Here is a 13,745-nt window from a genome sequence, read left to right on the forward strand (position 1 = left end):
GACACTCTTTGTTCGTCAGCTGGATGCATCAAATCGCATAGCGTCGAAGAGCTGACACTACGCTACAGAACAGTTTCATAGCGAGGTTGGACGTTTTAATTATGTTTGAGCCGTATGGGTGTTATAATGACTGTCGTTTTACTGGTATTTCCCGCCTTTTTGCCGTGGAGTACAACTCCGATCTTTGTGACCGCGATCGAAGTGAAACGGTCATTCCATTATTTCGTTTTATATCCAAGCGACTGAAGACTGCAAACGCCTTTTGATTTTAATTGCGACTACATTTCTATGCGTAAACCAGCACACGACGATTGATATAAATCATCCCAATGGTATAAAAGCAGAGCATTGAAAGTATATACGAAAGAATATGGAAATATTGTTTTTGTTTATGTGTGAATAAAACCGTCGACAAGTTATAAAAAACAGGTCATGATGAAGCATGTATGTATAGGGTATTGAAACCGTCGTTATATTTTCTGAAGGGGAATAAAACGTATAAACAGTAACTGTGGCACAAAACTCTGAAGCAATGATACAGCACGTACAAACCACAGGAACACGGTTATGATTATGATAAGCTGAAGCAACATCAAAAATATAAAACGATCACAATCATTTGACTATATACTGGTGCGGGTGATTGTGCGTTTATGCTTTAGGGACAAATACTCCGTGAACATCCGGTGGGATATTAGCGTCAAAGTGGATTCGGGCGACTTCGGTAAAGCTCTTGGCGTCCAGCATCAACAAAAATGGGTTTCCGTTTTCATTTACCACAGATGACATAAGGATACCTGGCAAACCATCATTTGTTATAAAAGAATTAGCATTGTCTTACGTAATAAACGATATATAAACAAACATTGTTTATATAACAAATAAAATTTAAATTTAAAAAAATTGGACAACAACAGATTTTTTACAACATTTAAAAGATTTGTGGACGACAACCATCTTTCCAGTTCTGTAGTATTGACTTAAAATTTAAAATGGACGGCCGCTACAACGACTCAAAAAGAATAAAGCTTCCGAAATTTCTGGAGCCGATGGAAATTCCTGCTCCAGAAAAAACGAAGAGGTCTAAAAAGAGGCACAGTTTGACGGCTGACAAAAGCCTGAAACGCAACGATGGCACACCTCAACAAGTTTACAAGTCAACGGGCAGTCTCCCAAACTGCTGCAGTGAAACCAAATGCCAGTGTGATCCGGGACAGCTGGACGACTGTTTGTCGGAGATGGATCGCAGGTTATATTGCCTCGATTACCAGGACCCCTACCAGGTGACCGAAGTCAAAGATTTGCCAGAAAACATAACCGATCATGGGTGCTTGCACATAGACGAACATGAAGTTACTGCTGGAGGTATAGCTTGCTTTGGTTGTCGCCATTTTTGCTTTAACAATTACTCAATTCAACTTTCAAAACAATACTTTTTTACACAGGTTTCGAGGTAGTGGGCGTACATTATGGTCAGAAGATTGTAGACGAACTTGAAGGACTAAAGAAATCCGGTCAAATTACTAATTTTAGGTAAATGACAACTTAATAGGAATGTAACTTTTTATACTGAAACCGAATTTCAATGAATACAGATTGGCCAAAGCTGGCCTATCCTTTGAAGTTCAAAATGAGCCGGTAATGGAGGTCCCAGTACGAGTGACACCATTAGCGAAATACATTGTACCATCTTATGGACGAGCTATAAGGAAAGTCACCGCAGAGGAATTGGACATCAAACTAAAACGAGCAGAAATAAGGCGAAAGGTCTAACTTTGTCGGAAACTATTGTATATAAGTTATAACAATACCTATTTAAGCACCACAAAATCACAAGTAAGAATGTTAAATGTATCTTATTTATCATCGCGTGGCGGAAAAACGACATCCGTTATAACACGGGTGTTCTGTTTTATACACCTCGTGCTCGCTTATGACCACGTACAGGTAACTATACACTTTCGTTGCGGCAAGCGCCTTTAAGTGTCCTGCCCAAAGATACATACACCCACAGCGGTAGCAGCGTCGAACCTTGAAGCAGTAACCTATGGGCAAGGGGCAAGGGCGACTCAAAAACAAGTAACATTTCTTGTTTGGAATTTAGGAAAGAATGGCTGAACGATTAGCACACTGCAAAAATGTTGTTGGAAAATGGAAGAAGCGAACCGAGCAGGTCCAGAAGATAGACCAGGAACGCTATGAGAACGGTTTGGTGCGAATCGAACAGAGGATGAGCATGGCTACTGAACGTAGGAACCAAATGCACGTGAGGAACAATGAACGATGTAGGAAAAGGAATGCAAAGATAGCAGAGTTGCTGGTAGGAGTGTAGTTTCAGTAAAGTATTCAACAATGTAACATAAAAAAACGCCTTGTGTGGCTTAATATGATTCTGAAGTAAAAGCAAATAAATGCTTTGTCTACAATACTCAAAAAATAAAAATAAAATGATTTAAAACGCTGCTTATTTAAGACATTTATAAAACTGCTGTAATGTGTGCTTTTAGGTAAAACGACGAAACACCGAGAAACAGTTGACCGGAATCCAGAATCAAAATCCGATCCGTACTTTCGCTGATTGCAACAAGGGCGAGACCGGGTAAGAGAGATCTTCATATTCTATTTTAATACCGGTATATATAACCGATGTCAACTATATTCAGGCTATTTCCAAGCTTTAAAAAACTTTCTCCCATAATTTCGGAGGGTGACCAGGCGGGCGATCAACTGAAACACTCGAGGTCCGCCTCTGAGAGGGAACAACTAGAAACGGGTTGTACTTTGTCGCCACTTTCAGCCGCTGGGGACGGCAGAGAGTAGATTATTTTTCATGCAATTACAAATCAGTAATTTGATACTTGTCGGTTACTGGTCGATTTACTTCGTTCAGCGATGACATGATTTTAAACTTTTTCTTTCGTTGTTGTATCTTTTTACGTATTTACATTATATTATTGTTCTATTGTTCAGGTTATGCGAATGAAATAAATATTTTTATCGTTATGTTCCAGTATCACCTGTACCGAGCGATCGGCGCTGTTTAAATGATAATATTTCATGCGCGGCAACGCACTCGCGAACTCCCGAAAATTGCCTAATAAGGAGAAACTTGCTGACTCAAATTGCTCGCGGAAACACATCGGCGGTGAAGTGTGACGTGGTATGACGTAATCAGCCGGCGGGCTGGCCCGTGTAAACAATTGTAGAACCGGTGCCTTGTCAATACAGCTCGGTTTGGTAAATGTAAGCTTACTGTAAAGGAGGTGTATTCAGGTCGCCAGTTTTAACGTTTAAACCGAAGTTATATAAATATGTTGTTATAATGTATGTTACAGGTTTAGTGTAACAAGTATATATAGATATTTGGTGATCGAAAGACAAAGGAAAGATTTATCATGAATGTAGATCATGAAGTAAAACTGCTGGTGGAAGAAATTAAAAGGCTTGGCAAACAAAGTAAGTTTTAAAATGTTATAAGTAAATGATGTCACAGCGTAGGTTGATTATTTTCGAGTAAATGTGGTACGTAATTTAGGCTATATTTTAATGTATGATTAGGCTATATTACAATACTGACTTGAACTATGCACATTACTGTATGGTACTTAACTCAGCATGTAAGTAGTGCTCTGAGTAGCCGACACTCCTAAACCTATATATATTACTGTGGGGTAAGATGGGACACGTTTAGCACGTAAGATTGAAATAATCTTAATCGTGTTATCAATTAACAACGGTCTATGGGAGTCGTGAAGATATGGTTTTATAATTCTTTGAATGTTCTTTGTTTACTACCAAATGGGACGGGAAAATAGAATAAAAATTGGCCCCATCTCACTCCACAGTGCTATACCATATTGAATAATTATGTTGAGTGCTGTACACATTTTATAATTTTAGATGCTGACGGTCAATTTGTTGTCACATTTGGCGTTCTGTTCTCGGACGACAGATGCGCCAATATATTTGAAGCGCTCGTTGGGACATTGAGGGCGGCTAAACGTAAGAAGATAGTGACGTACACTGGCGAACTTTTACTACAAGGCGTACATGATAATGTGGAAGTTATTTTGCTCAAAGATGAATAATTGATCAAGGGCTATATATGGAGATTTAAAGCTAGACCCACACATTAGTGAGGCTGCAATAAGGATTATTATTTTCCCGTTAGTTTTCTGCAAACTGCGATCGTTTTTTTTCAATTAATTTACGTAAATTTTTTTTGAAATATTTTTTTAACTTTGTAACTCTGGAAATGTTACAAATCATCTTCCAACTAGAGCAGTATTATGTGAATATAATCTGTACTCAATATAACCATTATTGACAATTGTACTGCATTCCACGTTTGCTTTTTGAAACATTAAACTTGTTTGTATTTCTCCGAAATGTTTGTGTGAAACTCGTTAATGGTATTGTTCTTGAGAAACTGCCCGCGGTTTAACTATTTCGGAGACTTTGGCAATTACGCGTAGTGAGTTTGGCGACAATAAATGTAAACGTTACTATGAGATATAACACTCTTGTCTAGCCATTAGCCAGCCAAGTTTTCATTAAATCGTAAAACTATCAACGCTTTATAACCTGGGAAGTAAATTGAGTGCAAACAGATATATTTTGACACCAAAAAACACGCAGTGAACGAGTTCCTCATATTAAAATAAAAGTAAACTAACCTTCGTCTTCCTGTGTTGCTCCGGGTTTCGCTACGAAGACAGGTTGAGACGCCCAACAACCTTTCTCCTGCCAAGTTTGCACTCTCTGCTTTGTTTCCACGTCAATCTTTGTCAACTGGAAAGCAAAACGTTGTTGTATTTCGATCATGGTTGCTTTTTAACATTACAAAAAAGAGAAAAAAAAAAACTAACAATGTTACAGACTTGGCAACTTTAAGCGGGCACGGAGTTTGCCGAATAGAACTAACATGTTATAAAGGGTATAAATATACATCCATTCGTTTATTTTTAGCACAAGCCTATACCCCAACATAGTCTATAGACTTACCATTTCTCCTGGTGGGAGTTTTAATCCACCGGGGCTGTAGAAATACTTGTACTTCTTGCCAATGTATTTATTGTTGATAACAGCACACTCGGTTCCCACACTCAGCATCTCGCTTGTACAGAAGATGTTATTGCCCTGGAACTCGGCTGTACATGAGGTGTTTGCCACCGAGACGAGATTCCCTGTCGTTTTCTATACGATAAACAACATGGGTTATACAATGCTTTAGAAACGATGTGAAACTTACTTACCTATTTATGTTATTTATACTGATAAAACTTACGTTACACAACTACAGCGCAACAGTATTACTTTCTGTGTATAGTTACTTCCATATCTCCTCCCACCATATAATATACTTACGGAATCATTAGCCAATGGAAGAACAATCCTCATCGCTTTAACAGCTTGTTCATCGCTGTCAAATAACTTGGAGAACTCTTGCGGAGTCTTTTCCAAATTGGACATCGTGAACTTGTCGTAGAAGCTGTTTTTCTTGTAACAGCTGAGGTCCAATACCACATGGTCCCCATCATCGTATGCATTCACATGATGATACACGATAAGCGGGTCACATAAGAAGGTGATTGGATGTTGCTTGCCGGTCTCCTTGTTCACCAAATAAATGCGAGTCTGGAATTGCAAATAATAATCGTATAAGTGCATTTAACGACGGGAAAGCTTAGTTGCAGATTTTTTCATCGACTGCTATTAAACAGATGAGTTTCTATTTCCCACTGTTTTCACATTACCTTGGTATCTTCTAACACTTCAATGCAATCACTGTAGCACATGTGGCGCAAGTGTGCGACCGCCATTTTGGGAATATCAATTTTGAGCGGCATTTCAACGAAGACGGCATATTTCTCTGACATAGCAAAGCTATGATGATATGATGGGCTGACTCTCCATGACGAATCGATGCTACAAATAGATTCCGATTGCGATAGAATTGTTTCCAACGGAGTTCCTACGTTTGTAACAATAGAGTTAAAATACAGAACAATAATCTATAAACGCCGGAATTGTGTCTTTTCTAAATCAGTTCCTAAAATAACTAGCATTTTATTTATCTCCATAAGTAACTGCGGTCGGCTTATTTAAAACAGCGAAGAGATGGAAATTACCAACAAAAACGACAGTCGTTAAACATGCTTTAATCACCAGTTGATTTTTAAAGTTCAAGAACTAATATTTAGTATGGTGGGAGAAGACGGGATATCTTTAGCACATAATATACCAGTATCCCGATCGTGTTGTTCACAATTAACAACGGTTAATGGAAGTCGTGAGGATATGGTTTTACGATTCTTTGAATGTTTTTTTTTTACTCCCAAATGGGATGAGAAAATAGAATGAATTGTGGCCCATCTTCCCCAACCTTATACTATATAATCAGCTTAGTTTAACTCACCCGGTGCAGCTGCAGTGAACTTGAGCAAGTTGTATTTGGTTCTTCCCATGTTAAATATGGAGCTGGAGAAAGTGTAGACGTTGCCCTCACCATCCACAAGGGGATGAGATGACATTATGTTGATAGGAAGGTGTTTCGCAAGATCAACCTGAAAATCGAGTTTGAGTAGTGACGCAGTCGATAAAAAAGGGGTCACAATTGTTGTGAAATAAATTTAAAAAAAAATAAAATTATAAAAAAAAATATTTTTTTGGCTGCGCCAGCACTGGTTTTGTGTATGGTGGATGACGTAGTATATATAGGTTTGGGTAAGATGGATACCGTTAGCACAAACATAGGCTATATAAACAGAACTAAAATTTACTGTTTCCTTAATTGGTTGAAATTGCGATCGTTTTTTGTAAAGTTATTATATCGTAAAGTTATTTTAATGGGTGGATGTTTTGGCTAACAATGACATAATAGAGTGTTAACAACACTGTGTGGGAGTCGCAAGCGGAAACGGTTTTATAATTCTTGGTTTTTGTTTACTTCCATAAATGGGACGAGAAAGTAGAACTGTTTCTACTGGTGTATACAAGTTATACCTTGTCCTTTGTATCAAGGGTCACCGGATCGATCTGACGAATGAAGTTGCTTTCAGTGATGGCGAACAGATGATCACCGAGATTCATGAAGTTAATGAGACAATTATCGGTGAATTCTGGCATTGTTAACGCACTCTTTACTCTGTGAACATAACTTCCATTTATATTTGTAGCTTACTATGGAGGTATTAGGCGCGCTAAGCACTTCGACGTTATAACATATACTATAGTATAGGGTGGGGGAGGATCGGACACCTTTTTATTCTATACCTTTCGAATATTATATGCGGAAGGTTTCCCATTTCACCCCACAGTACAATACGCCACAAGCTTAGTAATAATAATTAAAACAAACCTTCCAAGAAATCCTTCAGAGTGAGTAGTAGTTCCAAATTCGGCCACCACGACCCTCCCTGCAGCTGTGTTCTTCTGCAAACTCTCGCCGTCAACCAGTCTGCTCATGTAACTGACCTTACCATCTTCAATGCAGAACCTGTGTGTTGGTTTTAATATTAAAATAGGTTGAGGTAAGATATGACATGTTTTTATTCTATCTGTCGTTTTAATTGGTGGTAAACAAAAAACACCTGAACACTTAAATAACCGTATAGTCTCACGACTCTTTTTAACGCGGTGTTGTTAATTGTTTAGGTATAATACGGGACATATAAATGTGTTAACAACACACATTTTACCCAACAATACTACACTTGAAAAAAGTCTGCGGTTTTAGCAAGAGACTCTATAAACATGTATCTAATCCAATAAAACTTACTTTCTTGCAAGCGCCATGCCATCGAACCAATGCTTCACGCTCTCCTCTCGGAAATGGACAACTCCCGGTCCGTTACGGTACCAGCTACCATTCAGCCAACTTGGAACCTCACCTGGAACGTATAAATAATTGTTAATTATCCTCGCGTGACGGGGCAACTACAGTCGTAATAACCAGGGTAATTTGTTTCATACATCTTGTATGCCCGTGTATATGTTGGTAGCAGCATCGCCCCTCGAATCCATTAATTAGGGCTAGAGGCAGCAGGCGTATACTTGGCTACAGCGCAGATAAAATATATGCGATTACTTTTCAGGTAAACAGACCGACCATATAACGAAATGATAACACACCTTGAACTTTTCCTTGTACCGCCTCTGCGTATTCGATGTTTTTGGTTGTAGCAAGCGCAGTCAAGTGAGAGAATGCAGAAACTGGGAAATCCATTACTATGGGACTTGTTGTTTTAAAACGTTAAAAATGCCTATTCAGCAAAATCTGAACCTATAGGATGTTAAACTAGGAATATATAGAAGTCTGGGAGGAGATGGGACACTTTTTTGTTCTATTTTTACGCCCCATTTGGTAGTGAATAAAGAACATCCGAAGAATTTTAAAACTGTATCCTCACACCCACATAGACAGTTCTTAATTGTTTAAAACAAGATCAGAATAGTTGAATATCGTGTGGTAAAAGGTGTCCAATCTTTCTCCATCCTACTATATCAAAGCTGTATGAATTATTCTAGTTATTCTATTTCTGTTATTCTATGTTTCCAACTCAAGAAAATCGACAACAAACGCTAAAACAGACACGTCGACTGGTTTTAAACAATCACTGTAGAAACCTCAGTTATTGGTTGGTTTATACATCAATTTACCTTCTTTCTCGTTTTACAATCCGCTTACAGATTTATACATATTGAAAATCTGGCGATCTGTTCTCTTTTCTTTTACTGTCGACTATAATCGTTTTCATATTCAACACTGAAGATCGGATTTGAACGACTTGTGTTCACGTTAGTGATTGTGTGATCGCATTTGGTTATCGACCTCATTCTACAATCAGCGGGAGACGTTTTTGCCGCAATCTCATTGATCAGCTCGCCCCGGAATTTAGATTTAGAGATCGAAATTTTAATTAGAAAACCTGCGTTGGGCGGATTATACAACGTCCTTAGCGCGATCTAAAGAGGACGATTATGCTGCTACATTGCACTTGATTATTTATCAATATATCTAGTAAGTTGGGGGGAAAAGGAATATCTTTTTATTCTATTTTCTCGCCCTATTTGGTAATAAACAAAGAACAGTAAAAGTTATAAAACAATATTCTCACGAGTCTCCTATACCATTGCTAACTGATTGTGAATAAACATAAACAAATTTGGCTGGCATAGTTACATCTTTGTCATGTAGTATATTTATAAGCTTTTCAATGTAGTGCCTATACGTAACTATAACACTGGAATGTGGTGCAAGTTAAGGTTTGGAATTTGGCATTTACTACGACCGATAGACACAGTGGAGACTGAAATAAACTAACTGTAATAAATTCCGCGAATTTGACCCTTATCAGGCGCTCATAGAGTTGAACGATTCCCATGTAAAGAAATACAGTTGAGATCTGAAGCTACGAAACCTAACAGACAAAAATCAAATAAAATATATTTTATTATATATACCATTGAATGGAGTATATTTTTGTCTGTTATGTTTTCGTAGCAACATATCCTTATGGTATCTTAATACATCTTAATGAATGAGAAACTTTCCTCTTTATTACTTTTTTTTCGCAAACAGCACTTGCAAAACGACGAGACATTGCAAACGTTTTGTGGATTTGAAGAAATATAATGTTTGCAGCTTGCGAGATATATCACAGTGAACGAAACACGGCAACGAAATTGTTGAGGACAAAATAACTCGAAACCAAACAAGCTATTTAGCAGCAGGCATGCTGAGATAAGCTATGATTATTGTAGCTTATGCAGAATAAGTTAATGCAATAATTCAGTTTTTGTCTTAAGTTTGTATTATTATAGGAAATGAAAATTAACGAGGACTGACGAGTGTGTCCTTGTTTTTTTTCTATCACACTTAAGTATACTAGAGTGTATGCAAGTAAGACATATGCTGATGGCATAGCATGGCAAGGTCAGTACATAAGAAGGTTGTACATACGTTTATACCACTTAAGCCATGCAGTAGGAGATTAATGTTCGTTGCCACCAGCTGTTATTTTACCTTTGAAACAATGCATAGACATGAGAAATCACAGTGAACATTCAAGCAATGTGGAAATTGCACATAGTGGAAGATGCAGTAAATATGATTATCCTTATGGGACAACAAGTTAATGCGTATGTATTTATAGTACGCGTCATTCGGCAGCTATAGCCGTGACTTTAGCGAGTAATTGTTGCGTTGCTGAGTCTGGTGTCTGGACTGAGAAGTGTGCTGTGACGTCACCATCTACGTCATTGGAAGTTTGACATAACACGCCAAGTCTTTCAAGTAAACTGAAAGCTCCTGAACAGGAAAATAAATTTTCGCTCGACTCCTGCGTACCAGTGATCGAGGCAAGCCACGTACGAACCGCTGACGTCACTTCCTGCTGCGTCACAGATGTTTCTAAGAAGACAAAAATCGAACATAATTATTTTCCATACATTAGATATTGACCATATGTTTTGTACGGTGTTTTTTTCTTCACATTTATTTCTCTTAGTTTTTTTACTCTCAGTAACAACTCGAGTGGTTTGAAAAAAACGTCGTATATTTCCGCTTCGTCTGCCACGTTTTTTTGCAGACGAATCGTCGGAAATACATTACGTTTTTTATACCAGATTAGCCATTAAAAGATTATTTACATTATGCCTGGTAGCAAAATTCATTTACTTGTTTGGGTTAGTTTCAACGCTATGCCATACACTATGAGCGCTTCTTTCAACGATCGTTCATGCCCTTTGTTTATCGCGTCCATCACGAGACCTCGGTTGTTTGATGTACTCTTGTAATACAACATCTTCTTCCATGCAAGAATGTACTTGTTACGCTGTGACTTGTACATTGCGTATGACCTGATAGAAATGAGAGCAAGTTATAATGATGCTGTGTTTAAATTGTGACAGGACAGGCATAACCCACAGTTTACTATGACCTGGTTCAGTAATTAGTTATACAACAACTGTGTGTATTAAATCAACACACCAGGTGCTTACATTGGATTGCAAAACGCAAAGCCTATTTGGTATGCTTGGCAGAGGCAGTTCACCAAACCATCACTTGTGGTCATGGGCTCTTACGCAACATGATAACCTGTAAGCTGGCACAAGGTGTATGAAACAGAACACCTGTGTTATAACGACTGTCCGACCAAGGCGACTATGCAAGAATAAAGCATGTTACATAAACATTCAGTGTATTTTTCGTACCTGTATGTAATGAAGCCAATAAAGCAAGACAACATCCAAACCAAACCAAGCTTTAAATCAGTCAGCACCGTCATCCCAACATTGAAGAATGCAATCATGGCTGTTGTAGTGAGAGAAAAGTTGATGAACCAACGGCGACCACGAGGTATTTGAACTCTGTTGGGAATCAAGTATGTTAATAAGCACATCTGGTAAAGTAACAGTGTATATTCTTTATGGGTGAAGTCATAGGCGCCAAACCTTTTAAAATGTAGGGGGGGAGGGGGGGGGGGGAGGGATAGTTATACATGCAAATCCTCTCTATTAATATACGTTTTAATGTTTTGTTGGTATCCTTTAACATAAATATTACTTTGCCTCCGGTAGAAGAGTTTCAAAATGATCCACAGGAACATCTTTGAAACCTTTCAGGATCATGTTCTTTGAGTTTCTGTTGCGTGCAGCTACCACAACTCTCTCGTGGACTGTTCTGAATAAATATGTTTAAAACATTATATTATCCTCCATAAGGTAGGATGACACCATTAGCACATAATATTCAAATATCCTTTCTGTTTAAACAATTAACAACAGTCCATGGGTCAATATATTTACTTTATATTACTTGGAACTGATCGGTCAAATAATGTTGGGTCAACTAACTTATAGATTGATGGTCTAGTGGCGGGCAGCGTAAAGTTTAACCAAACAATCTTTATAGTAATCTAATGTAGTAGCATTTAATTTTTACAACAACTAAAATATGCTTGCCTTGTTTTCACATTATCATCACTAAACATTGCCTTCCATAAGTATTCAGAATCACTTGTTTGTTCCAAAATCTTATTTCTACCATAGATCCAAAAGCGAGCAAATTCATAATCTTCAAAGTTGACAGACAGCTGGAAAGTGGTCATAATTGTCACATGTGGCTTACGTTAATTTATTCTTAAAATAACCATTGTTTAAAATCAGTATGATAACCAATCGTGCTTTTTTATGTGGATGAGGTTTTGTAGCAGGGCACGCGATAGGTCCTGGGATTTAGACCAGGATTGGCCCACTATAATGGACAAATGATAACCAATCAGTACTACAATATGTAGTCTACACCTGATGAAAAAATACCAGTTTTTCTATAACTACACTATAACATGAGTGTACAAGTAAAAACTAGAGCGAAAAAATGTTATCTTTAACATAAATTAAGTTGATAATCTTTTAACGGTTTATTTGGTATGCAATAACAGTGATTTTCGTACATTTCAGATGAGTCATTGAAAGAATATGTACCTTATGCCTGGTAGTGGAAGTAACAGAAGAAATTAAGTTAATATAACCATAAACCTTACTTCAATGTTCCCGTACTTATGTTGTTTCTTCAAACACTCAATGATAATATCTTGATGCACTTCATGGTAACCTGCTCGCTTAAGAGTGAATGCAAACTGTGTCATAAAGGATAACTCTTCTAATGAATGCTCGTGTTGTACTGTGAAAGAACTAATCTCAGGGACTTCTGATCTGTCTGGATCAATGTTTGCGAACCGATGCATCAGGGTTTTTGCTCCCTTATGGTGGCGAAGAAGGAGATAAGTTTCCAAAACATGAGAAGCGGTGATGAAGTGATGGGGCCATGATTTGACACCAGGTTCTGTAAAAAAACTCTGTATAAGGAATTGATGCAGGTGAACGAAACTTTTGTCCAGTGTCTTTGCTCAGTGTTATAGACGCTTGCATCCTAACTGAACGTTACCGTGTTTAAGGGAGTTTTTAATAACACAAAGCTTTATTTGTACAAGATTAGGGTCCTGCAGCATTACTTGCCATTGAACACGAGATTTAGGCCGAAAATAGCTGGTGATATAACAAATTAGCTGCAAAACCACCAACACACCTGACTTTGTAGCATAATCTGGTGAATTAACATAATGATTGCAGAGTTCCTGAATACACTGTGATCTTCTCATACGAATAGGATCAGGAATTGCCTCACAAGTTGTTGGGTTTTCATTGTTTTTTTTGGATAAAAACAGCGTCCGATTTGACGTACAAAAAATTTTCAGAACCTTGAAAAATCAAATATATTTTTATTATACAATCAGTCAATCTTTGGTATTCAGGTTGTGGAAATTATATATCAAAACAAACAAAAAGATTGCTTACCTTTTTAGTACAAACATACGTGCTTCGTTTAGCACCTGGCAAACATTTAAGACAAACAGATAACATTTCAAGTTTTCTTACTAAACCATTATTTTGGTGTCTTTTATTAAAAATACATTAACACTGTTTAAAATAGTTCTAACATTTCGTAATAATGCTGATGCAAAGTCTTGTATAGCATTAATTTTGCAATTAATTAAACGTAACCTGTATTTTTAAATACGCCTTTCTTTGACGCAGAAAATTTGTTATGATTATTAAACGAACAGCTGTGTTGTAGTGAAACAACCGGATCACGTTTTAATTGGTTAAATTTGTCACGTGAGATGGTCTAACAAGCTTCGCTATTCTGAACGTGCTAGAAAGCAAAGCAATATATGCTG

The 13,745-nt window shown here is 37.5% G+C and overlaps 4 protein-coding genes across 4 annotated transcripts; 2 read left to right on the plus strand and 2 right to left on the minus strand.

Moving 5' to 3' along the window:
* Positions 1-257: 257 nt before the first annotated feature.
* Positions 258-8,244, minus strand: bco (beta-carotene-15,15'-monooxygenase). Its single transcript, NM_001078422.1, is given in 10 exon segments — positions 258-797; positions 4,677-4,791; positions 5,005-5,196; positions 5,368-5,637; positions 5,757-5,974; positions 6,419-6,566; positions 7,006-7,147; positions 7,361-7,498; positions 7,781-7,892; positions 8,134-8,244. Coding segments are annotated over 10 exon segments (1,575 nt in total). The 5' UTR covers positions 8,228-8,244; the 3' UTR covers positions 258-651.
* LOC100175642 lies at positions 793-3,003 on the plus strand. The gene is made up of 6 exons (XM_002131848.5): positions 793-1,365; positions 1,446-1,533; positions 1,596-1,767; positions 2,105-2,320; positions 2,508-2,599; positions 2,664-3,003. Exons 1-6 carry the CDS (start codon positions 993-995, stop codon positions 2,818-2,820), a joined length of 1,098 nt encoding a protein of 365 aa, XP_002131884.1. The 5' UTR covers positions 793-992; the 3' UTR covers positions 2,821-3,003.
* Positions 3,284-4,390, plus strand: LOC100185846 (costars family protein ABRACL-like). Its single transcript, XM_002131852.5, has 2 exons — positions 3,284-3,456; positions 3,901-4,390. The coding sequence occupies exons 1-2, from the start codon at positions 3,396-3,398 to the stop codon at positions 4,086-4,088; spliced, it is 249 nt and encodes an 82-aa protein (XP_002131888.1). The 5' UTR covers positions 3,284-3,395; the 3' UTR covers positions 4,089-4,390.
* Positions 8,245-9,539: 1,295 nt separating the features above from the next.
* LOC100181120 (transmembrane protein 143) lies at positions 9,540-13,630 on the minus strand. Its single transcript, XM_002126571.4, has 8 exons — positions 13,363-13,630; positions 13,094-13,265; positions 12,549-12,850; positions 11,968-12,098; positions 11,570-11,686; positions 11,218-11,373; positions 10,682-10,863; positions 9,540-10,414 (listed from the first exon to the last, which is right to left on the minus strand). Exons 1-8 carry the CDS (start codon positions 13,426-13,428, stop codon positions 10,164-10,166), a joined length of 1,377 nt encoding a protein of 458 aa, XP_002126607.1. The 5' UTR covers positions 13,429-13,630; the 3' UTR covers positions 9,540-10,163.
* Positions 13,631-13,745: the final 115 nt, after the last annotated feature.

This window comes from Ciona intestinalis, chromosome 9 (genome assembly GCF_000224145.3).
Source record: "Ciona intestinalis chromosome 9, KH, whole genome shotgun sequence".
Taxonomy (NCBI): domain Eukaryota; kingdom Metazoa; phylum Chordata; class Ascidiacea; order Phlebobranchia; family Cionidae; genus Ciona; species Ciona intestinalis.

What these genes read in the sequence shown, in the direction of transcription:
- LOC100181120 (XM_002126571.4), bottom strand. Translation starts at nt 13,428, where the DNA reads ATGTTATCTGTTTGTCTTAAATGTTTGCCAGGTGCTAAACGAAGCACG. An exon ending in ACTCTTCTACCGGAGGCAAA is followed by an intron (nt 11,374 to 11,569) that starts GTAATATTTATG and finishes GATTCCCAACAG; the next exon opens with AGTTCAAATACCTCGTGGTC. An exon ending in GTTGAAACTAACCCAAACAA is followed by an intron (nt 10,415 to 10,681) that starts GTAAATGAATTT and finishes TTGTCTTCTTAG; the next exon opens with AAACATCTGTGACGCAGCAG.
- LOC100175642 (XM_002131848.5), top strand. Translation starts at nt 993, where the DNA reads ATGGACGGCCGCTACAACGACTCAAAAAGAATAAAGCTTCCGAAATTT. An exon ending in ACATGAAGTTACTGCTGGAG is followed by an intron (nt 1,366 to 1,445) that starts GTATAGCTTGCT and finishes TTTTTTACACAG; the next exon opens with GTTTCGAGGTAGTGGGCGTA. An exon ending in GGTCAAATTACTAATTTTAG is followed by an intron (nt 1,534 to 1,595) that starts GTAAATGACAAC and finishes CAATGAATACAG; the next exon opens with ATTGGCCAAAGCTGGCCTAT.
- LOC100185846 (XM_002131852.5), top strand. Translation starts at nt 3,396, where the DNA reads ATGAATGTAGATCATGAAGTAAAACTGCTGGTGGAAGAAATTAAAAGG. An exon ending in TAAAAGGCTTGGCAAACAAA is followed by an intron (nt 3,457 to 3,900) that starts GTAAGTTTTAAA and finishes TTATAATTTTAG; the next exon opens with ATGCTGACGGTCAATTTGTT.